Below are 23,769 nucleotides of genomic sequence, written 5' to 3'. Positions count from 1 at the left end.
ATCACCGCAGAATTGTTTGGGTGCTGGAATGGGAAAGAACCAAGAGGTGAAAAATAGGAAAAAAGAATAATGGCATTATCTGAGTGTTAGGATATTCATTTCCCCCTCTTCTAGCCTTAACTAGAGAGCTTCTCCTGGGGCTTTTTGTGCTTGCACTAATTTCAACTTTCAAAGTTTAGGTTGAAACCTGGAAAGGTTTCCTTGAGTTCTGACTGAAGGATACCAGAGGGGAAAAAAACGGAATATCTGGTTCAAGTATGATGCTACTATGAATTGTGACCTTTTCTCATAGTCCACCTGCTATTTTATTATTTTTAATTAGGAGACTCTCTTAGGGTAGTTTTAGGTTTATGGAAAACTTAGCAGATAGTACAGAACCCTCATATACTACCTCTTTCTCCCACAGTTTTCATAGTTTTCTTTATTACAATTTGGATTAGTGTGGTAAATAAGTTAAAATTTATTAACTAATGTTGATATTTGTTATTGACTAAAGTCCATAATTTAAACTAGGGCTCATTAGTTGTGTTATATAGTTTTTTTTCTGTTTGTTTTCTCTTGAGATGGAGTCTGGCTGTGTTACCCAGGCTGGTCTTGAGCTCCTGGGCTCAAGTGATCCTCCACATCAGCCTCTCAAGTAGTCAGGGTTACAGATGTGCACCATTGTGCCCAGGTTGTATGTTGTATACTTTTATATGCAACATATGCATAATATCATGTATCTACCATTACAGTTTTATACAGATTAATCTCACTGCCTTGAAATTGCTTTGTGCTACACCTATTTATTCCTCTTCCTCACTGCCCCTAAACCTCAGGCAACCACTTCTCTTTCTCTTTTTAATGTTTCTATAGTTTTGCTGTTTTCTTAATGGCATATACTTAGAATATGGTATGTAACCTTTTCAGACTAGCTTCTTTCACAAAATAATATGTATTTAATGTTCCTCCATATCTTTTTTTGTGGTTTGGTAGCACATTTCTTTTTATTGCTAAATCATAGTATCATAATTTGTTTATTCATTGACCTGTTGAAGTATGTCTGGGTGGCTTCCAGTTTTTGTCAGTCATGAATAAAGTGGATTTAAATGTTTATGTGCAGATTTTTGTGTGAACATAGCTTTCAACTCATTTGGGTAGCTACCTAGTAGTGCAATTCCTGGATTGTATAGTAAGACTGTGTTTAGCTTTGTAAGAAACTGGTAAACTGTCTTTCAAAGTGGCTGTACTATTTTATATTTTTTACCAGCAATGAATGAGAATTCCTATTGTGCTGTATCCTTGCCAGCATTTAGTATTGTTTGTGTTTTTGAATTTTAGCCATTCTAATAGATGTGTAGTTGTATCTCATTGTTTTAATTTGCAATTTCCTGATTATATATGTTGAGCATCTTTTCATATGTTTATTTTACATCTTTATATCTTTTTTAGAAGTTTCTGGTAAATCTTTTGCTCATTTTTAAGTGAGTTCATTTTTGTATTGTTGAGTTTTAAGAATGTTTTATATAGTTTTGATATGTCTTATCAAATATGTTTTGCAAATATCTCCTCCTAGACTGTGATTTATCATTTTATTTTCTTAACAATGTCTTTGACAGAGCAGAATTTTTAAAATTTTAATGAAGTCCAATTTAACAGTTCTTTTCTTGCATTGATTATGCTTTTGGTATTTTATCTATAAAAATTCATTATCCCCTGGTCCCCCAGATTTTCATCTTTATTATATTCCAGAAGCTTATTGTTTTGCATTGTACATTTAGGTTTATGATTTATTTTGTTATTTTTTTATGAAAGGTCAATGTCTAGATTGACTTTTTTGCATGTGAGTGTCCAGTCCTAGTACCATTTGCTGAAAAGACTACCCTTACTCTATTGAATTGCCTTGCCCCTTTGTAAAGATTGGCTGACTATATATATTTGACTATATCAGGTGTATTTCTAGGCTATCTATTCCATTGATCTATTTGTCTATTATTTTTTGCAGTACCACATTTTCTTAATTACTGTTGCTTTATAGAAAGCTTTGAACTTGAATAGTGCAAGTCCTCTGACTTCGTTCTTCTTCAGTATTGTGTTTGCTATTCTGGGTCTTTTGTCTTCCTCTACAAACTTTAGAATCAATTTGCTGATATCCACAACATAACTTGTTGTCTTTTTATTAGTGTTGCTTTGAATTTATATATCAAGTTGAGTAGAACCGACATCTTAAGAATGTGAGTCTTCCTGTTTATCAACATGTTGTATCTTTCCATATCATAATGATTTTCTTTCATCAGATGTTTGTAGTTTTCCTCATCTTGTATGTATTTTGTTATATTTATAGCTAAGTATTCATATTTCTCTTTTTCGTACTGATATAAATGGTATTATGTTTAATTCCAGATTCCAATTGTTCATCACTGGTATATAAGAAAGAGATTGACTTTTGTATTACATCCTTCAGCTTTGCTATAGTGATTTATTAGGTCCACGAGTGTTTTCATTGATCCTTTTGGATTCTCAAAATATAAGATCATGTCATATGTGAGCAAAGATGGGTTTATTTCTTCCCTTGCAATCTGTTTACCTTTTACTTTCTTTTATTAGCTAGGACTTTCAGTATGATGTTGAATAGGAGAAGTGAGCGAAGACGTCCTTGCTTTGTTTGTAGTCTTAAAATGAAAGCACCTAATTTCTCAGCAGTAAGCTTAATTTTAGCTTTATTTGTAGTTTTTTTTTTATCAAGTTGAGAAAGTTTCCATCTATTTCTAGTATTACTGTGAATTTTTATTATGAATTAGATTTTGTCAAATGGTTTTTCTGTTTTTTACTGTGATCATAGGATGTTTCTTTTGTAGCTTATTGATGTGTTGGATTATGTTAATTGATTTTTGAATACTGAACCAGCCGTGTATACCTGGAATAAATCCCATTAAATTGTGGTGTATAAATTTTTTTGTGCATTGATGGATTTGATTTACTCATGTTTTGTTAAGGACTTTTGTATCTTTATGAGAGATACTGATTTGTAGTTTTTTTTTTTTTTCTTTTAATGTTTTTATCTGGTTTTGTTATTAGGGTGATGCTGGTTTTATAGAATGAGTTAAGAAATGTTCCCATTGCTTCTGTTTTCTAGGAGAGATTGTTAAGAATTGTTATTATTTCTAATTTAAATGTTTGCAGAATTCACCACTTAGTCCATCCGGGCCCAGTGCTTTCTGTTTTGGAAAGTTGTTGATTATTGATTTAATTTCTTTAATAGACATGTGGCTGTTTAAATTCTTTATTTCTCATGTGGATTTTGATAAATTCTGTCATCCAAGGAGATCGATTCATTTCATCTCAGTCACCTAATTTGTGGATATTGAGTTGTTCATAATATTCTTTTATCTTTTTAATGTCCATGTGATAATTAGTGATGACTCCTATTTCTTTCATTTCTGATATTAGTAAAATGTGTCTTCGTTTTGTTTTGGTTAGCCTGGCTTACAATTTTATTAATGTTATTATCTTTTCAGAGAATGAGCTTTTGTTTTTTTTCAACTTTTTTTATTGCTTTTCTGTTTCCAATGTCATTAATTTATACTCTCATTTTTATTATTTCTTTTCTTCTACCTCATTTAAATTTATATTACTCTTCTTTCTTTGGTGTTCTAATATGTAAGTTTAGGTAGTTTAATATAGGTCTTTCTCCTAATCAGATATATGTATTCAATGCTATACATTTCCCTTTACACACTACTTCTGCACATTTTTAGAAATTATATTGTCATTTTCATTGAGTTTGAAATACTTTTTAAAATGTACTTTGAGTTTTTGGATCTATATGTTATTTAGACATACATTGTTTAAGTTCCAAATATTTTGACCTTTAGTCATTCATTTCTAATTTAATTCCATTTTGGTCTGAGGACATACTTTGTGTGATTTCTATTCTTTTAAATTTGCTGAGATGTATTTTTTGGCCCAGAATGTTTTCTGTCTTAGTGAATATACTATGCGAGCTTGATAAGAATGTATATTCTGCTGTTGTTGGATGAAGTATTCTGTAAATGTCAGTTAAATTCATTGATTGGTGGTGCTGTCAGTTCAACTATATTCTTATTGACTTTTTGCCTGCTGGATCTGTCAATTACTGATGGAAGTATGTTTAAGTCTCCAGCTATAACAAGTGGATTTGTCTATTTCTTCTTCCAGTTTTTTTAGTTTTTGCCTCATGTATTTTAACATTCTGTTGGGAGTACATATACGCTAAGAGCTATTATGTCTTCCTGAAGAATTGACCTCTTTATTATTATTTAATATCTCTCTTTATTCCTGATGGTTTTTCTGGTTCTAAATCTGCTGTATTAGAGTTCTGTAGAGGGACAGAAAAGGACATACACATACATATATGTATGTGTGCATATATGTGTATATATAAAATAATTATATATATATGCACACATACATATATGTGTGTGTGTTTATATAAAGGGGAGTTTATTAAGGAGTATTAAACTCACATGATCCCAACATTCCACAACAGCCCATCTGCAAACTGAAGAGCAAGGAAGCCAATCTGAGTCCCAAAGCTGAAGAATTTGAAGTTAGATGTTGAGGGCAGGAAGCATCCAGTATGAGAGAAGGAGGTAGGCTGAGATGCTAAGCCAGTCAAATCTTTTCATGTTCTTCTGCCTGCTTTTATCCTTGCCATTCTGGCAGATGATTAGATTGGGCCCACCCAGATTAAGGGTGGATCTGCCTTTCCCAGCCCACTGACTCAAAAATGCTAGTCTTCTTTGGCACCCTTACAGACAGATCCAGGATAAATACTTTGCATCCTTCAGTCCAATCAAGGTGACATTCAGTATTAACCATCACATCTGCTTTGTTTGGAATTAATATAGCTACTCCGTCTTTCTTTTGATGTGGGATAGCATGATATATCTTTCTTTGCCCTTTACTTTAAAGTTATCTGTGTCTTTAGATTTAAAGTGGGTTTCCTATAGGAATCATATAGTTGTCTTATATTTTATCTACTCTGTCACTATCTGTCTTTTAATTGGTGTATTTAGACCATCAACATATAAAGTGATTGTTGGTATATTTGGATTAATATCTACTACTATTTTTAACTGTTTTCTATTTGTTATGCTTGTTCTTTCTTTTTTTTTTAACCTTTTTTTGCCTTATCTGATTGTAATTGAACATTTTATATGACTGCATTTCTTTCCTTTCTTGGCATATCAATTCTTCTTTAGAAAAATTCTTAGCGGTTGTTCCAGAGTTTACAGAGCAACACTTACAACTAATGAAACTTTACTTTCAAATAACACTGTACTACTTCACAATTAGTGCAGGTATCTTGTAATTGTTCTTTCCTGTCTCTTGCCGTAATTCATTTCAATTATTCATAAGCTATAATAACTCAGTACATGGTTGTTGTTATTTGAACAAACTCTTTGCCAATTAAAAGTTTTAGAAAGTTTTTATTTATTTATTTATTCCCTCTCTGGCACAGTTTCTTTCTTTATGTAGATCTGAGTAATAACAAATATATTGTTTTTCTTCACCCTAAAGAGCTTTTTAAAAACATGTCTTGCAAGGTGGGTCTGCTGTTGATGTATTGGTAAGGTGTGGGAGAATATGAGGCCTTTTATAATCTTATGACTAAATCTGTTTTTTACTTTTATTATTTGTTTTTTTTCCAATCCAACTTTTATTTTAAGTTCAAATGGTACATGTGCAGGTTTGTTACATGGGTAAATTGTGTCTTATGGGGGTTTGGTGTACAGATAAATTTGTCGCTTAGGTAATCAACATAGTTTTCCAGTCCTCACCCTCCTCTTACTCTCTACCCTTAAGTAGGCTCCATTGTCTTTTGCTCCCTTCTTTATGTCCATGTGTACTCAGTGTTTTCCTTCTGCTTATAGGTGAGAGCATGCAGTATCTAGTTTTCTTTTCCTGTGTTAATTTGCTTAGGATAATGGCCTCCAGCTCCATCCACATTGCGGAAAAGGACGTGATCTCATTCTTTTTGTGGCTGTGTAGTATTCCATAGTATATATGTACCACACTTTATTTATCTAGTTCACCATTGATGGACCTCTAGGTTGATCTTTGCTATTGTGAATAGTGCTGCAATGTGCATTCATGTGCATGTTTCGTTTTGGTAGAGCAATTTATATTTTGGGTATATACCCAATAATGAGATTGCTGGGTTAACTGGTATTTCTATTTTAAGTTCTTTGAGAGCTCTTTCGACTGTTTTCCACAGTGGCTGAACTGATTTGCATTCCCACCAGCAGTGTATAAATGTTCCCTTATCTCTACAACTTTTCCAACATGTGTTGTTTTTGGAATTTTTAATAATAGTCATCCTGACTGGTGCAAGATGGTATCTTGTGATTTTGATTTTGATTTCCCTAATGATTAGTGTAAATCTCTTTTTTTTAATGTGCCTGTGCCCCAGGATGTAACCTTCACCAGTATTTTTCAACTTCCTATACCCTATTTAGGTGAGCTAGGAAGGCTAGAGGAGGCTGGAGTGGTTATTTTTCTTCTCCCATATTGATTAGGTTCTGGCAAAGTAGTTTCCTCTTCCCCTGCTGGAAACGGGAGATTTTTCTGACACTCGCTATAAGAATATGGAGGGCTCATGGCAAAACTCTGCCCCTGTAAGCTGTGATTCTCTGTATTCACTTGCCTTTCAAATTGTTAGGCACATATTTGCTTTGTAAACTCGGTTCTCTGATGGATTAAAGAAAAGCTGTTGATTTTCAGATAGTTGTTTTTTCTTTTTCTTCCCCCCCTTGAGAAGAGGGGAGTAAGGACCTCCAAGCTCTTAATATGTTGAGTGGAAACCTTTCTTTACTTTTTAAGAGCCTTGTAATAGCTACTGTCTTTTTTTTTTTTTTTTTTTTGGTCTATATTTTGTAGCTCTTTTCAGTGGTAGAGCTAGAGTTGAGTATTCCTACTCCATCTTATCTGTACAGATGCTCCTTGACTTACAATGGGGTTATGTCCTGATAAGCCCATCATAAATTGAAATAGTTAAGTCAATAAGGTAGTGAATATATCTAATCTACTAAACATCATAGTTTACCCTACCCTACCTTAAATGTGCGCAGAACACTTGTATTAGCCTACAATTGGACAAAATTATCTAACAGAAAGCCTATTTTATAATAAAGTGTTGAATATCTCATGTAAGTGTATTATATCTCATATCACTAGCTTGAGAAAAGTTCAAAATTCAAAATTCAAAGTGCGATTTCTACTGAATGCACAATGCTTTTGCACCATTGTAAGTTGAAGACTACATTTTTTTTGAAATACTGATTTGTTTCCTTCAATGATTATATTTCTATTCAGGTTTTTTATTTTCTGAATTCTTTTGGTAAATTCTTTTTTCTAGGAAATTGTCATTCATTCTAAGTTTTTAAGTTTACTGATAATGTTTATCATATTAGTTTACCTTTTTCAAAATCTCTTGAGTATCTATGTTTTTGCTATCTTTATTACATGTTGTTTGTTTGTTTTGTTTTTTTGCAGTGGAGTCTCATTCTGTTGCCTAGACTGGAGTGCAGTGGTGTGATCTCTGCTCACTGCAACATCTGCCTCCCAGGTTCAAGCGAGTCTTGTGTCTCAACCTCCTGGGTAGCTGGGACTATAGACACGTGCCACCATACCTGCCTAATGTTTTGTATTTTAGTAGAGATAGGGTTCCTCTGTGTTGGCCAGGATGGTCTCAATCTCTTGACCTCATGATCAGCCCACCTTGACCTCCCAAAGTATGGGGATTACAGGCGTGAGCCATTGCACCAGCCTCCCAAGGTACTGGGATTACAGACGTGAGCCACTGCACTGAGCTGATTTTGCCCATTTTTAAACTGGACTTTTGTTGATTTTGATTTATATGAGTTATTTATATATTTTGTGTATTTACTCTTAGGTGATTTGCAAAGAGCTTGGCACTTTTGAAGAGTACCAGCTAGTATTTTGTAGACTGTTCTTCATTTTGGGTTAGCTTTAAACTCAGATTATGTATTATTTAGTGAGAATATCATAAAAATGATATTACGCTTCTCCCAGTACTATATCAGTAGATGCATGATTTATTGTACTTCATTATTAGTGATATCAACTTTGATCCCTTTTAATAATTAAAGTGATAGCTGCCATGGTAGCCTGGGATAAATTTATTTTCCATTTACAATTAATAAGTATCTTGTGAGAAGAATTGAATGTATTTGCATTGTGTTGCTTTTAATCATCCATTTGCCTATTTTATTATCTATTAATGAGTTTTGCTTGCCCCAGTTATTACTGTCATGTTTGCCAATTTTTTTTTTTTTTCTCATTTCTTCTACATTTCTTAATTTATATTTCTTAATTTATTTCAGCTACAGGAAAGAGCTATCTCATCTCTCCCATTTATTTATTTAGTTACATCGATATAGATGATGGATTTTTTTCCTGTGGATTCATTAGTATTAGGTTGGCGTGAAAGTAAACATGATTAATTTCAGTGGCAAAACCCATGATTACTTTTGCACCATCCTAATATTATAAATTTTATTGCTTAAGTTGCTTAGGTTTTATTTTCTCTGTCTCAGCTCTGGAGACGAGCCCTTATTCATTTTATTGAAAATGATATTTAGAAACCATAATATGGGTGTTAGGTGTGCTCATTTTCTATTGAGAGAGTATTGTTGTAGGCCTTTTCAGTTTTTTTTATTAATTTCTGATTATGTCTTTATTTTTCTAAGTTATTAAGGGGAGCACTTAGCTCACTAATTTTTTAGTTTTCTTAAAATCAAAATGCTTAATGGTACAAATTTTTCTCTAGGTAAAACTTTTTTATTCATTAATGCCCAAGGCACTATTCTAGGTGCTTAGAACACATCTGAATAAAGCAAAAGTATTTTTTTGTTTTTGGAGTTTACATTCTAGCAGAGGAAGAAAAGTAGTAAATATGCATTTTAACTGCATTCTAACTAGTTTTGATATGACATTTTTACTATTCAGTCCTATGTATTTTCTAATTTCCCTTGTGATTTCTTTTTTGCCCAGAGAACATTCCTGTTTTCTGTAGGAGCTGATTTATATCTAATACCTAATGCTGCCCATTAAACTATGACAGAATACCCTTAAAATTTGTCTTACTTAAGAAATTCAGAATACTCAATTGTTGCAGTCATATCTTAATAAACATTTTTTTTCACTGATATCAAATTCATGCCTTGCTGCTCTGTTTTGGGTTGTTTAGTTAACTTTTCTATATACACAAGCATTTTACTTCTCAGTGCCAAATCATTAAGTTAAACTCCACATGTAATACTATGAGCTATGTACATAACTCAGTTAAGTAAAGACAAATGGACAGTTTTGAGTGTTGTGTGCATAAGCAATAACAACTATGTCATAACTGCTCTGTGCTCAGCAGCAACTGTAAAATGTCATCACTTTTAAGATGCATTCAGATTTCAGAGATGTTAAAATATGAAAAACAATGTGTGGCTAAAAATAGATTTATTCAGGGATTTTTGTTTTATCATATTTTATATTTTATTCTATAATTTTTTTTTTTTCTTTAACCCTTCAGTTTTCTTCTTTCTTAGAAGAAAGTGGATCTAGCTAATCCACTCTTTCTGCGGTTTCCTTGGGACTATTGCATGAGTAAAAATAAGATAACTTTACATGAATAAAGATGAAAAGATAATTTTAAGTGCTATAAGCAAGTTTAGTTTCTTTGTTATTGCAAAGAGGTCTGGGTTTACAATTTATGGCTAATATTAGGTAGAATTGAAATAATACTCTCTTCAACTGGCTAATAGCATTACTGATTTAAAAACTTTAGAGAATGGCTAAAAGTTTTGCATTAATTGGCTCAACTGTAATGTGTAGTTTATTTTAATAAATATATGACATATTTTTATATGTAAGATGGAATTAATAAAAAGGAAACAGCTGATATAAGAAAGAAAAGGACGACATTAATAAGAGGACACAGCATTTTAATAAATATTTTGAATATATATAAATGTATTTGATCCTGTTCTCGTCTGTTTATTACTGATTTTCAATTGTAGTCAGTAGTAGTTCCACCTTTTTTCATTTCCCTTTCCTTCAGACATCATCTAGACAGTTAACACAGTGCTTAGTATATTCTAGCTTCTTGATAAATATTTAAACGAGTAAATGAATGAATGGATAGAGAGTGAACAAATGAATGAATGACAAAGTTTTAGTCTTTTGTAGCACAAATAAATATACATATAAATTTCTCTTATTGAGATTTGAAAACAGCAATCTTTTAATAATTTAGATAATATAAAGGAAAAGATTAATTTAAAATTTGAACATTGGAGTTTTTCAAAAGTAGAATTATACTATCTGAACTGCAAATGGAAAATAAGAATAAAAAGTAAGGTAACTTGAAATTGAAATGAATTTATGAGATATGTATTCTTTAATTGAAATAAATTTATGAGATATGTATTCTTTAATTAAAAGTAATTGGTGGTTCAGAAGATATTTTTAAAGATTTTCTCATTTTAAACTTGTTTATTCTAGAATTTTATCAATTATAAATTGTTTTGAACTTTCTACTTAAATTGAAACAATTTTTATTTCTGAATCATTATGGATTCTAATTTAGTGCAATTGAATCAACAGATTTTACTACGTATTATCTATTGGGTTGAATACCATCTAGAAATATCTAGAAAATATTTCTCCCTACATTTTGGATCTATATGATTCATATTGTTTGTTGGTTCTGTATTTAAATATTTGAATATGGTTTATGATAAAGTGTATGGGCTGTGATGTCAGGCAGATTTGAGTTTCTATCTCTAATATGTTACCTCTTAGTGAGCAATTTATTCAACTTCTTAAACTTTAGTAGCATCTTGTATAAAATGGAGATGATGGATACCTACTACCATAAAAGGTTGTTGGGATGATATAATAAGCTTAATATGTAAAGTGCTTAGCATAGTGTCTGGGATATGGTAGGTATTCAGAAATTGGGAATAACTATTTTTCTCCATTGTGTGTTTTTTTTTTTTTTTTCTGCAGCTTTCCCCACAAATAAACCAGACAAAGATGCAAGACATGTAGTAAAAGTGGTAAGTATTGCTCTTAGCTTTGTATTTCACATATATTTGACTTTTCCCTTTTCTGTTTTGTTTAAGAATGTTTTTCACCTTAATTTTTGAGACTGTTGCCTTATCAGTAAACCTAATGTTATGATCTATTTTCACACTGTTAAAACACTAAGACTAGAGAACCTTTGTTTTTCTGTATTGCCAACTATTACCCTGGTGTGTTATCTATTCTTTCTCTTTCCCTCCCAAACACCCTCTCTCTCTCTCTCCCTCTCTAATCTAGATGGTAAAGTCCTTAAAGGCAGGCATAGGGTTTTATTTCTTTTTGTGTCCCCTGTACCTAGTATAGTGAATGAAATACAGTAGACCACTCAGTAAAGGTATCATATGTGAGTGGACCACAAGGATAGTTTTCTATGTATCACTCAGATGTATATGCCGGTATACAGTGAGTGTTTGTGTATGTTTACATATACAGTTCTCAGTGCTTTTAGTAAGTGTTTTCTGTAAGAAAACTACTTTTAAAAGTGTAAGACTGTATACGGATAGTTGTACAATATGTTGTTTAAAAATTAGATTCTTCAAGTTTATTTAGTGTTTTCTGAGATTTTTAGTGGAAATCTAGTGCCTATGTTGTATAAAAAGTGATTCAAGTAATATTATGTATTACAGATATATGTTCCTATTTTCACAGTTGAAATAACAATTCCATCTTTAGTATTATTTTTTCCTAGTAAAATTATTCTTTTTTATAGGAATATCAAGAAAATGGCCCGTTATTTTCAGAACTTAAATTTTATCAGAGAGTTGCAAAAAAAGACTCTAGTAAGTAAAATTAGCAAAGCAAGCTACTTCCATATATGTTCTTGCTAAAGTAAGTGTTGATATTTTGGTCTTTTTCTGGCCTTCTGGAAAATTCTTTTCAATAGAAATTTTATTGTAAAGTGATACAGTTAACTGTTATAACATATAAAAGCAAGACAGATGGTATACAAATCTTGACATGACATACATAATGGGTTATATATTTTAAGTCAAAGTTGTTTCTACTACTTTACATAAAATGTTAGGTTGTTAATCTAAGCTACCAAGAGTTCTTTAAGTGTAAAAGATAGTAGATTGAAATTATGTATTTTACAGTACACCATTTGGATAGGAAGGCTACAAGGAAAAAACATTAAAATGGGAAGCAGATATATGTATAAGAAAGGAATGATTATGGAGTGGATTTGGGTAAGGTGTGTGGAAATGTGGAAATGATTAATTAAACTTTAAGATGTTAAGGAAGATGTTAGAAACTTGAATGTTGGAAAATTAATTGGAGCTGGATACCAACTGTAAGAATTACCAGATAGAAGATTTGAATCGGAAATGAATATAAGCAGAGAGGAAAAATAACAGCATTTTATAAATGTGATATAGATGGGCTAGGAAAAACATTAAAGAAGTAAACAGGAGTAATCACTGTATAGTCAAGGTCTTTTACATCATGCTTAGGAATAAGAATGATGAGTCTAGCCTCAGTAATTAACTTTGTTTTTCTTAAAAAAGTCTTCTAAACATTAAGATTGTATTTACCAACTACTCAAACTATGTCAAAGTGACAAATAGAATCCATTAAACTTGATTGTTTATCAGTAGAGCTGTGTTAAACATAAAACAGATAGGCTAGAATCATGAAAAAAATGATTAACTGATCATTTAAGCGGATTTAATTTTTTGTAGACTAAATTTAATCAGAACCAGTTTTTGTATAAAATAATTTCAAAGTAAGATGATTTTTGTGTCCAATTTCTGTTTCGTGTTTTTTGTTGTTGTTGTTTCGTTTTGTTTTGTCCATTATGGTTTTAGATTTTGAAGTAATAGGGAAGAAAAAGCCATCTCTCTGCTGATCCTTTGGTGGTTGACATACGTTATATTTAGGAATTTAGCTAGCATATAAGGTAATGAATTCTTTTTATAGATTGAAACATTAGTATATATTGTATCAATATACAAAGACTATGACTCATTTTTATTATTGATTTAATTTAAAATTTTCTAATTTTTTTGTTGATTATAGTGGTAACAAATAGTTTGAGGCCATTAGATAGAAATATTTGATGGAAAAAAATGTATTTTCTAGGAAGATCTAGTTACATTTTTGGTTAGCTAAAGAAATTTGTCTATAGAAAGATGAGAAATATCTTTTGAAATAACATAAATCTTTTTAAAAATAAATTTGTCTTTGTAGTCAAAAAGTGGATAGAACGCAAACAACTTGATTATTTAGGAATTCCTCTGTTTTATGGATCTGGTCTGACGGAATTCAAAGGAAGAAGGTAAAATGGAATGATTATAAACAAATATTTCTCTGTAACTATTCCTTATGTGGTCTATGAGTTATCTGTTGCCATGTAACAAATTACCCAAAACATATTGGCATATAATCACAAACCTGTATTGTCTTAGTTTCTGTGGGCAAGGAGCTTGCAAGTGGCTTATCTGGATGGTTCTAGATCAAGATCTCTAATAAGGGTATAGTCAGCTGTCTGCTGGGTTACAGTCATCTCAAGGCTCATCTGGGGAAGTATTTGTTTTCAGTTACTCATGTGGCTTCTGGTAGGCCTAAGATGTGCTTCTTATTTTACTTATGTGATTGTTGGCAGACCTTACTTCCTGGTCATGTGGGTCTGTGCATAAGCTACCTGAGTGTTATGAAAAATTGTTGGCTTTCTCTAGAGCAAGTAATTGGGGGTGGGAGGGAGAGCATGTACACAAGTGCATTCAAGAAGGAAGTCAGAGTTTTTTATAATCTAATCTTAAAAGGGATATTATTATTATATCTGCTTTATTCTCTTTGCTAGAAGCTAGTCACTAGATCCATTGGTCCTCGAGAGAGAATCAAGTTCTATCTCTTGAGGAGAAGCACAACTAATAAGTTATAACGATATCTTTAAAACCACTAAATATAGCTAGTCCTATATGTAATTTATTAATAGTAATTTAAAAAAAGAAAAAAAAAAGTCTGTCGTATTTTTTGTGCCAGAGATTTGTATATACTTTATCTTGTTTTGTCCTTTGAATAGCCTGTTAAGATAGATGATAGTGTTTTTATTTCATAGATGAGAAAACAAGCTCAGATGTCAGTACTTTGTTCAAATGGTCTTTAAATGCTTTAAATAAAAAAATGCGCTAACAATAATCTTGAAGTGAAGTAAAGGGCTACCAGTAGGGGACTGAATGGTTGATTGAATCATGGTACATCCATATCACATCATATGTAGCCCATCATAGAAGTCAATTAGAGCTATACTAGTTGCCTTAGAAGGATTTTGATGAGATACTACTGAAAAAAAGATGGAGAAAGTGCATGTAATACGATCACATTTTTGTAAAACAAATTCTTAAATGTGTGTGTTTGTGTATGCACACACAGACAGATATAGAATAGGTGCTGATGTGAATATATAAATGAAGGGAAGGAAAGAAGGTATGGAAGTCCCAAACAGAACAGAAAAGGAAGAAGTGCACTTAAAAAAAGACATGTTTATAAATGTATAGAGAAGGTAAATATGATCTTATCAACAAACAAATACAAAATTCACGTGGCCGAGTATGGTGGCTCACACCTGTAATCCCAGCACTTTAGGAGACTAAGGCAGGTGGATCCACGAGGTAAGAGATCAAGACCATCCTGGCCAACATTTTTGTACTTTTCTACTAAAAGTACAAAGATTAGCTGGGTGTAGTGGTGTGCACCTGTAATCCCAGATACTCAGGAGGCTGAGGCAGGAGAATTGCTTGAATCCGGGAGGCGGGGGTTGCAGTGAGCCGAGATTGTGCCACTGCACTCCAGCCTGGCAGCAGAGAGAGACTCCATCTAAAACAAAAACAAAAAAATTTATGTGTGGACAAAAATTTGTTCAAGACCACATTGCAAGAAGTCATGGAGTCAAAATAAATTGAATTAAGTACTGTCTAATTTAGAAAGTTTTTTTATATGTAAGTATAGTGTAAATAGTTCAGTACAGCATTCTCTTCTAGAAAACCAGCTGCAAAGTAAATAATACTGAGCAGTTTCTGCAAAAGAATAGCAGAATTAGGAATGCGCATTCATTCTCTAATGGTTTAGATTGTATCATACCTGGTTGTTAGGACGGGCATAATTTTTCTTGTTTCAAATTAAACAGACAATTTCAAGCATTACTTTCTCAGGATGATCTTTTTTTAATGCTTCTTTCTTATAGTTACAGATTTATGGTAATGGAAAGACTAGGAATAGATTTACAGAAGATCTCAGACCAGAATGGTACCTTTAAAAAGTCAACTGTCCTGCAACTAGGTATCCGAATGGTAAGAAGGAATTACTTATTTCACATGCTCTGTTTCCAAATTATTTACTTCTTACAGTACAGAAATCTTTTCCTTTTGTTATTAGAGAATGAGGGATTATTGCCCTAGTGACATCAGTTAGGAGTAGAGGCTGTATTGGTGAAATTGATAACCATGGGCTCTGTAAGTGACAGAATGTGCTGTGCTGTGTCTGGCACTGCAAACTCAATCAGGTTTCGGTTCTCCAGTCTGATCTTTTTCCTCTCAGCTTTCTTTTGCATACCACGACAAGTTTTTATTGCCATTAAGACTAACCTTTCTTTTGTCAGTTATAACAATGTAAGTTATGGCAAAATTTATTGTCAGCCATTTTAAACATGCGATGGTATGGGGTGCTATAAAGTTTTTATTATGAGTTTGGGATGGTGGCAATAATTAGTTGTGGCAATGAATAAAATATACTTTACCAAATCAGAAGCAAGGAACTCTTCATAGCACCCAGGCATACATTTGTTTATGCTACATATTTGTATTGTGATGTTTGTATTTGTTTTAAGTCTCATTTTTTTACTTTCAGTAGCATGAAGCTGCTTATGCCAGATTGGGATGCAGCAAATGGAAGGCATTAATTTTCTCATTTATCCATCCTCCAAGCCAGCAAATGTGTATTGAGTACTAAGTGTATGTAACATACAAGGTTGAAAGGCTTTAGAGATGAAGCTAAGGAGTTTTCTATTACCATATAGAGGAAGAATACCTTTCCCTTTACTCATGGACATGGCATTTTGTTCTAAGATTCTCAAGACTTGATTTAAAATTATTGTTTAGGGGAGGAATTGCTGAGTGGGCTTCAAGATTGTTTCGCTGTAGATCTCTTGATTTTATGCTGTATTTTTCCTCTTTGTGCAGTGCACTTTGGCTACTGGGCCATCAGGAATTAGGCATAAGCATTTTTGAATCCTAATTTTCTTCCATTGGAACTTCAACTAAAACACTTGATTTTTGAGGATCATTTTATTCAACTTTTTTTCCAGAATGAGCAACCAGAAGATGTGATATTTTAGAACAATTGACCATTAATTGTGAAATACATCACTTTGTCATTGTTAATATGAAAAAACCCATGTTATTCTATATTCAAAATGCTGAAATTGATCATGAGTTCTAAATAGATGGCAGTGAAACCTTATTTTATCTGTTTATTTTTACAGTTGGATGTCCTGGAATATATACATGAAAATGAGTATGTTCATGGTGATATAAAAGCAGCAAATCTACTTTTGGGTTACAAAAATCCAGATCAGGTAAATACATACTTTTGCTTTTAGTAGAGATCTTTAAAGTATGAAACTGAAACATTCAGAAAACAAACTCCTAACCCAGAAGAGTTTACAAATGAGGGCATAACATGATGAATGTTGTAATTTATCTTACCTACTTATCTAATTTAATCTTTGTACCAAATTAATGAGTAATTAGGATGAGAAACTTAAAAGTCAGAGGGGTTAAATAATATGTTAATGGGCACATAGTTAAGAAGTGGCTGAGCAGGAATTTGAATTTCTGAGCAAATATAGGTAAACAAAGAACCCCAAAATCCAGTGGGAGTAGAGTTGGATTTATGCAGAGGTTAAAAAAAGCTGTCCTATTAGTTTATCATTTCCTACTCTATAACCAATTAAATTTTAAGCAGAGAAGCTTTTCCATTAAAACTTGGTGTAATGATGAAAATATTCTGTTTGACTCTCCAATATGGTAGCCATTAGCAATATGTTGCTAAATACTTGAAACATGGTCAGTACATTACCAACTGCTGATGAGTATATGGAGTAACGGGAACTCTGATTTCTTGCTCATGGGAATGCAAAATGACACAGCCACTTTGGAAGACAGTTTGGCAGTTTTTTAGAAAGCTAGACACTCTTAACATATCAAGCAGCAATTGTGCTCCTTAGTATTTACCCAAGTGAGTTGGAAACTTGCATCCACCCAAAAACCTGAATATGAATGCTGTATAGTAGGTTTATTTATACTCAGCAAAACACTGAAGTAACCAAGATGTCCTTGAGTAGGTGAATAGATAAACTGATACATCTGAGTAATGGAATATTATTAATTGCTAAATAGAAGTGAACTTTTGAGCCAAGAGAAAACATGGAAGAAACTTAAATGTATTTAACTATGTGAAAAAAGCCAATCTGAAAAGGCTAGATACTGTATAATTTCAACTATATGACATTCTAGAAAAGGTAAAAAACCATGGAGACAGTAAAAAGATCAATTTTTTCCTATCTCCATAGGTTAGAAGGGAGAAGAAGGATTAATGAGTGAGGCACGGTAGATTTTTAGGGCAGTGAAACTATTCTGCATGATACTATAATGGTGGATACATGTCATCATTTGGTTGTTAAGATCCACAGAATGGACAAGACCAAGAGTGAACGTAATGTAAACGGTGGCTTTTGGATGATAATGATGTGTCAGTGTAGGTTCATCCACTGTAAAAAATGTGTGCCAGAACAGTGAAGGATGTCGGTAGTGGAGAGGATGGGAACTTACTGTATTTTCCACTGAGTTTTATCTACATTGCTCTAAATTTACCTAAATCAAGCCTAAAGCTTCTCTAAAAAATATAGTCTGTTTAAAAAAGCAAGTTATATTTTTAAATATTAAAATATTAATATTGAGAAACTGAATTTTTAATTTAACTTAAATTTAAGTAACAGTATAACCAGTTGACTACTGTATTATCACATGTTTAAGGAGTTAAATGATTGAGTCTATAAAAAGTTAGAAAAGTAATGAATATTTGATCTCTGCATGGGTTAAATAAATTTCTAAATAAAAATACAAGAGAAAAAAATCTCAACTGAAAATACTGACAGCTTTAAAATTTTAAGATGTCTGTATATTTAAAATTTTTTTTAAATGAAAGGTGAATGAGAAACTGGGAAATAGATTTATGACAAATATTTGAGAATATCTAGCCACTAAAAAAATAAGAAAAACACTAAATATGTTTTTAAAACAATGATGGAAAGGAATGAAAAAACAGAACAGAGAAGGAATATGACTGTCCTAGAAACAGGAAAAAAGGCTACCTTTGCTAAAAATGAAAAGGAGACCAAAACATCGAGGCACCCTTTTTAAAGGATGTGTCAAATTGAAGAGGCCTAAAATAATAGTCTGATAATATTGAGGCGGATAAAGGTATCAGCACTTTTAGAATCCCCTTGGGAATGTAAATTAAATAGGTATAGGAAAATAAAGTTAGTGGAAGGGAAATTTGGCAATATCTGCATACTTTTTAAAGATTAGGTCCTTAGAGATATAATTTACAAACAGTAAATGTTACCTTTTTAAATGTACAGTTTGATATGTTTTGACAGATGTATGTATCATATAACCACTACTGCTGCCAAGATGTAGAACATTTCTTTCCAAAAGTTCTCCCATTCCCCTTTAGAGTCAGTCCCCTTTTCCTGTATTGCTACCAGCTCCTAGCAATGATTTCCGTCCCTATATTTATGCATTTTCAAGAATGGTATATAAATGGAATTGAAAGGTATGTACTGTTTTGTGTCTGTCTTCCTTCACTTAACGTAATGTTTTTGAGATTTATCTTTGTAGGTCGTTAGTAGTTCATTCCTTTTTATTGCTGAGTAATAGTTTATTGAAATTACAATTTATGTTCACCTGTTGATGGCTATCTGGGTTGTTTTCAGTTTTTGACAGTTATAAATAAAGTTGCTATAAGCTAAGCATTCACATACAGGCTTTGTGGAGACATATGTTTCACTTTCTTTTAAGTAAATAGGAGTGGAATTTCTGTGTCATATGAAAGTGTATGTTTAACTTGGAAACTGCCAAGTTGCTTTCTGGAGTGATTGTACATTCCCATCAGCAATGTGTGATATTTCATTTGCTCTACCTGGTTTCATTTTTTAAACCTAAAGCTCTCTTATTCATTAAAGTTTATTATAAGTGGTTTTCCAGTTGTTCTAACACTATTTATTTTAAAATATAGCTTTGCTTCAGTAATATTTGTTGCTGCTTTTATCATATATTCCATTTCCTCATGTACTTTGTTTTATTTCTGTACTTTGTTGAATCCCACTGATTTGTCTATTTATATAACAATATGAGGCATAAATACTGATGTGTTAATTTCTGAAGCTTTATAAAATGTATTTTAACATCGGGTTGGACTAGTAGTTCCCCGTAGTTGTTCTTTTTCAGTGTTATCCTAGCAATTTATACAGTATTTTTCTATATTATTTTTCTAGTTTCACGTAAGAATACTTGTTGGCATTTTCACTGAAATTGTGTTAAGTTTTAAAATTAATTTGGGGAAGACCTGATGTGTTTATGATGTATAGATGTTCATATAACAAGGAATGTTTTTGTTTTTTGTTAATTTTGCATTAGGTCCTTCCTTAGGATTATTTTAAAGCTTTCTTCTTACTAGTTTTACATATTTATTATTATATTTATTTCTAAATATTGTACTTTTGTTGATATTGTCAATGTGGATTTATTATTATGATTTTTTGTTTATATATATTAAAATTTTTATTTCCATGCATTAATTTTACCTCCTGTTAATTTACAGAATTATTTTGTGGTTTGGAGTAGTTTTTGTTATGGTTCTTTAGAGTTTTCTTAGAAAACTGTCATATACAAGTAGATACAGTAGTTTTTCTTCTCTGACAGTTTCTGTATTTTTCTTGTCTAATTGCATTGTCTAGTACATCCAGTACAGTATTAAATAGTAGTAAGAAAGGTGGTAATCATCTTTTACTCTTCCTGATCTTATTGGAAATGCCTGAAGTATTACCCCATTAAATGTGATGATGGCTTTAGGACTAAGGTTTGTGTATATGTGTGTGAATATATGTGTGAATTTGGGTGTATGTGTATCTGTTTGTAAAGTCAAGAAAGTATCTGTCAAATTCCATGTTCTTGAATGTTTTTTATTTTTATTGAGTCGGTATTGAATTTTTTCAGCCTTGTTTAGCTTAAATAGAAATAATCATATATTTGTCTCAAATCTTTTAATATGGTATAATATATTGCTGTGCTTCTAATATTGAACCAACCTTACTTTTAAGGAATAAATATCAATTTGTTATGGCATAATATTAGTACAGTGTTGAAGTTCACTAATATTTTGTGAAGCGATTTCATATTGATATTCATGTGATACTGATCTGTAGTTTTTTAAATTTTGTTCTGTCTTTATCATATTTTGGTACCAACATTATATTTCATTCATAACAATAATTTAGAGGTTTTATTTTCTGTATTTTAGAACTATTTCTGTTACATTGGAACCATCTGGTTTTTGAATGTGAAACCATTTGATTCTTTTGCTTTTCTATGAGGTAGTTATTTGTAATTCTCTACTTTTTTCTATAGAAATTGGTCATTTAAGTTCTATATTTCTATTTGAGTGTCTGTTACAGTTGTCATACATGTTATCTATTTTTTCAAATTTATTTGTGTGGTAGTCTTCATTGTAGTTTCTTATGACTTAAATTTTTTCCACCTCAATGATTGTTTCTTTCTAGGTAGTCTAAATTTTATTTTGCTTTTTTTGTTTTTCTATCCTGGTGAGGGTGGCCAGTAGTAGTCCCTTTTGTTAAATTTTAACAAAGTTCAATTTTGATTTATTGAGATTTTTTTCTTTTTTCTAATTATTAATTTCTGATTTTTCCTTTATTATGTCTTTATATGTACTCTTTTAATTTTACCTTTCTCATCGTTTTTAGTTCTCCAATTGGGTGTCCTTTCATAAGAGTTTAAGGCTATGAATTCTCCTCTGCTTATTGTTTTCTATGACATCTAATTGATTTTGGTATAAAATGTTTTTGTTCTCTTTATTCTTTTGAAAAGTTTGTATTTTTCTTTCACCAGAAAAATAGTTCAGTAGGAAATTCTTAAATTTTTATGTGGAAGGGGCTTTAAATATTGTTTTTATTAATGCCTAGAATTATCACAATATTATTATGATATCGTTTATAGTAATTTCCTCTTTGGAATGCACTGATGCTTTGTGACTTAAAAGTGGATCAGTTTTTGTCAGTCTTCCATGATTGCTTGAGAAAAATATAGTCTTATTTTCAGAATGCAAATGCAACAGAAGTTCAAAAGATCTACCTTATTCACTATATTGTTAGTCATCTGTATCTTTACTTACTTTTTATCAGCCTAAGCTGTTTTGTACTAAGAATGTTGTTTAAACATCTACTCTTACTAGTGTGTTTGTCTCCTTCTTCTCCTTCAATTGTTTTTTAAAATTACTGCTGTGCTATTAGGTAGACATTTGGTACTATATTTGCTGTGTTTTCATCTTGTTTTAGGTGCTTTTTAAAAAATCTTTTAAGTTTTTTAGGGGTAGAGGGACTATTTATGAAAGTTTGTAATTTTCTGTTATAGCACTTACTACAACAACAGTGGTAGTATAACATTTAGTAGAGGAAATGTAGTTTGTCCCCATACTGGTTTGGTTAAAAATGTAAATTAATTAAAATTTAAAATTAAATTATACAGTCATATACTATATTATGATGTTTTAGTCAACAGTGAACCACATACACAACAGTGGTCCTATAAGATTATAATGGAGCTGGAAAGTTTCTATTGCCTAGTAATATCATAGCCATAGTAATGTCATAGGGCAACATGTTACCGATGTGTTTGTGGTAATGCTGCTATAAACAAACCTGCGTCGCTCTTTGTGTAAAAGTATAGCACATAACAGTTATGTACACTATATAATACTTCATAACTGTTACTAGTTTATATATTTATTACACTATACTCATTATTTTAGAGTATATTCCTTCTACTTATATAAAAAAAGTTAATTGTAAAACAGCCTCATGCAGGCCCTTCAGAAGGTATTTCAGGAGACTGTTATCATAGGAGAGGACAGCTCCAGGCATGTTATTGCCCCTGAAGACCTTCCAGTGGGACAAGAGGTAGAAGACAGTGGTATTCATTATCCTGAATCTGTATAGGTCTAGGCTAATGTGTGTGTGAGTATGTCTTAGTTTTTAACAAGCAAGTTTAAAAAGCAAGAAAAAAATAAATATAGAAAAAGTATATAGAATGAGGATATAAAGAAAGAATTTTTGTACAGCTTTATGAAGTGTGTTTAAAGCTAAGTGTTACTACAGAAGAATCAAAAAGTTTAAAAAAAAATAGTTGATAAAGTATAGTATGGTAAGCTAAGGTTAAGTTACTGCAGAAAGAAAAAAAAATTTAAACACATTTAATATAACCTAAGTGTACAGTGTTTGGTAAGTCTACAGTAGTATATCGTAATGTCCTAGGCCTTCACATTTATTCAACATTCACTCACTGAGTCAACCAGAGTCCTGCAAGTTCCATTCATGGTAAGTGCCCTATACAGCTATAGCATTTTTAAATCTTTTATACAGTATTTTAATGTTCCTTTTCTATGTTTAGATATATTTAGATACACAAATACTATTGTGTTACAGCTGCCTACAGTATTTACTATAGCAATATGCTATACAGGTTTGTAGCCTAAGAGCAGTAAGTCGTACTGTATAGTCTGGATGTGTAGAAAGCTATACTATCTGGGTTTGTGTAAGTACACTCTGTGATGTTCATACAATGATGAAAATAATACATTTCTTAGAACATATCCCTGTCATTAAGCAATGCATGGCTGTATTAAAAAACATATACTTAAGGAAGCAATACATCTTTAAAAAAGACAATAAAAATCCATTTTAGCTAACTTTTGGATCATTTATTGTGTTAGGCATTATGTTGTATTCTTTAAAAATATGTTTATAACTATAAATTTGTGCTTCATTGATAGGTAGGTAGATACTATCCTCTTGGACCACCTAACCTAAATGTTTAAGCTCTCTTCAAAACCTTACTGATTTTGGAATATGATATGTTATTGAACAATTGGTAGCTAGAAAGGTAGCTTTGTGAGTGCTGATCTAGTATTTGGAAAACAAATGTACCTTTCTGATTTCCTTACTTATAATGGAATTACCAAAAATGATAGTGGTGTTTTGAGTAATGCCCACTTGCTTGTATCTCCCAGTGTCACTTGAAGGAAGTTGATGCAGTTTGAAATAAAAACTGTTATTTCAGTGGTGCAGATGCTCTCCTCACATCTGGAAAGGCACCTCTTTGTTGATCAGAGACATATTCTTTTCATGCAACAGCTTTTATGAAGCCTTTCTTAATGATTCTGCTCTATACTGAGCTTTTCCTTTTTCTAATCTCTTATAGCTCCTAATGTATATTTTAAGCCTCTGAGCACTCAGTTCTCACTTGCCTTCATGTTCCTTTTATGTTCCTCACAGCATGTATATATATATGCATTTCT

At 31.7% G+C, this 23,769-nt stretch overlaps 1 protein-coding gene across 9 annotated transcripts in view; it reads left to right on the top strand.

Moving 5' to 3' along the window:
• The window catches only part of VRK2 (VRK serine/threonine kinase 2), a 103,080-nt gene that overhangs the window by 22,697 nt on the left and 56,614 nt on the right, over positions 1-23,769 (top strand). For 8 of the 9 annotated variants that reach the window (XM_010333577.3, XM_074399758.1, XM_074399744.1 and 5 more), the window contains 5 exons: positions 11,047-11,096; positions 11,831-11,900; positions 13,309-13,396; positions 15,305-15,410; positions 16,601-16,693. In XM_010333577.3, the coding sequence (XP_010331879.3) occupies positions 11,047-11,096; positions 11,831-11,900; positions 13,309-13,396; positions 15,305-15,410; positions 16,601-16,693 (407 nt within the window). Of the gene's footprint in view, positions 1-1,492; positions 7,798-11,046; positions 11,097-11,830; positions 11,901-13,308; positions 13,397-15,304; positions 15,411-16,600; positions 16,694-23,769 lie in introns of those variants that run through there. The other variant, XM_074399763.1, reaches the window with a different exon arrangement.

The sequence above is a fragment of the Saimiri boliviensis genome, chromosome 1 (genome assembly GCF_048565385.1).
Source record: "Saimiri boliviensis isolate mSaiBol1 chromosome 1, mSaiBol1.pri, whole genome shotgun sequence".
Lineage (NCBI taxonomy): Eukaryota > Metazoa > Chordata > Mammalia > Primates > Cebidae > Saimiri > Saimiri boliviensis.
This window is presented reverse-complemented; position numbering and strand designations above follow the sequence as displayed.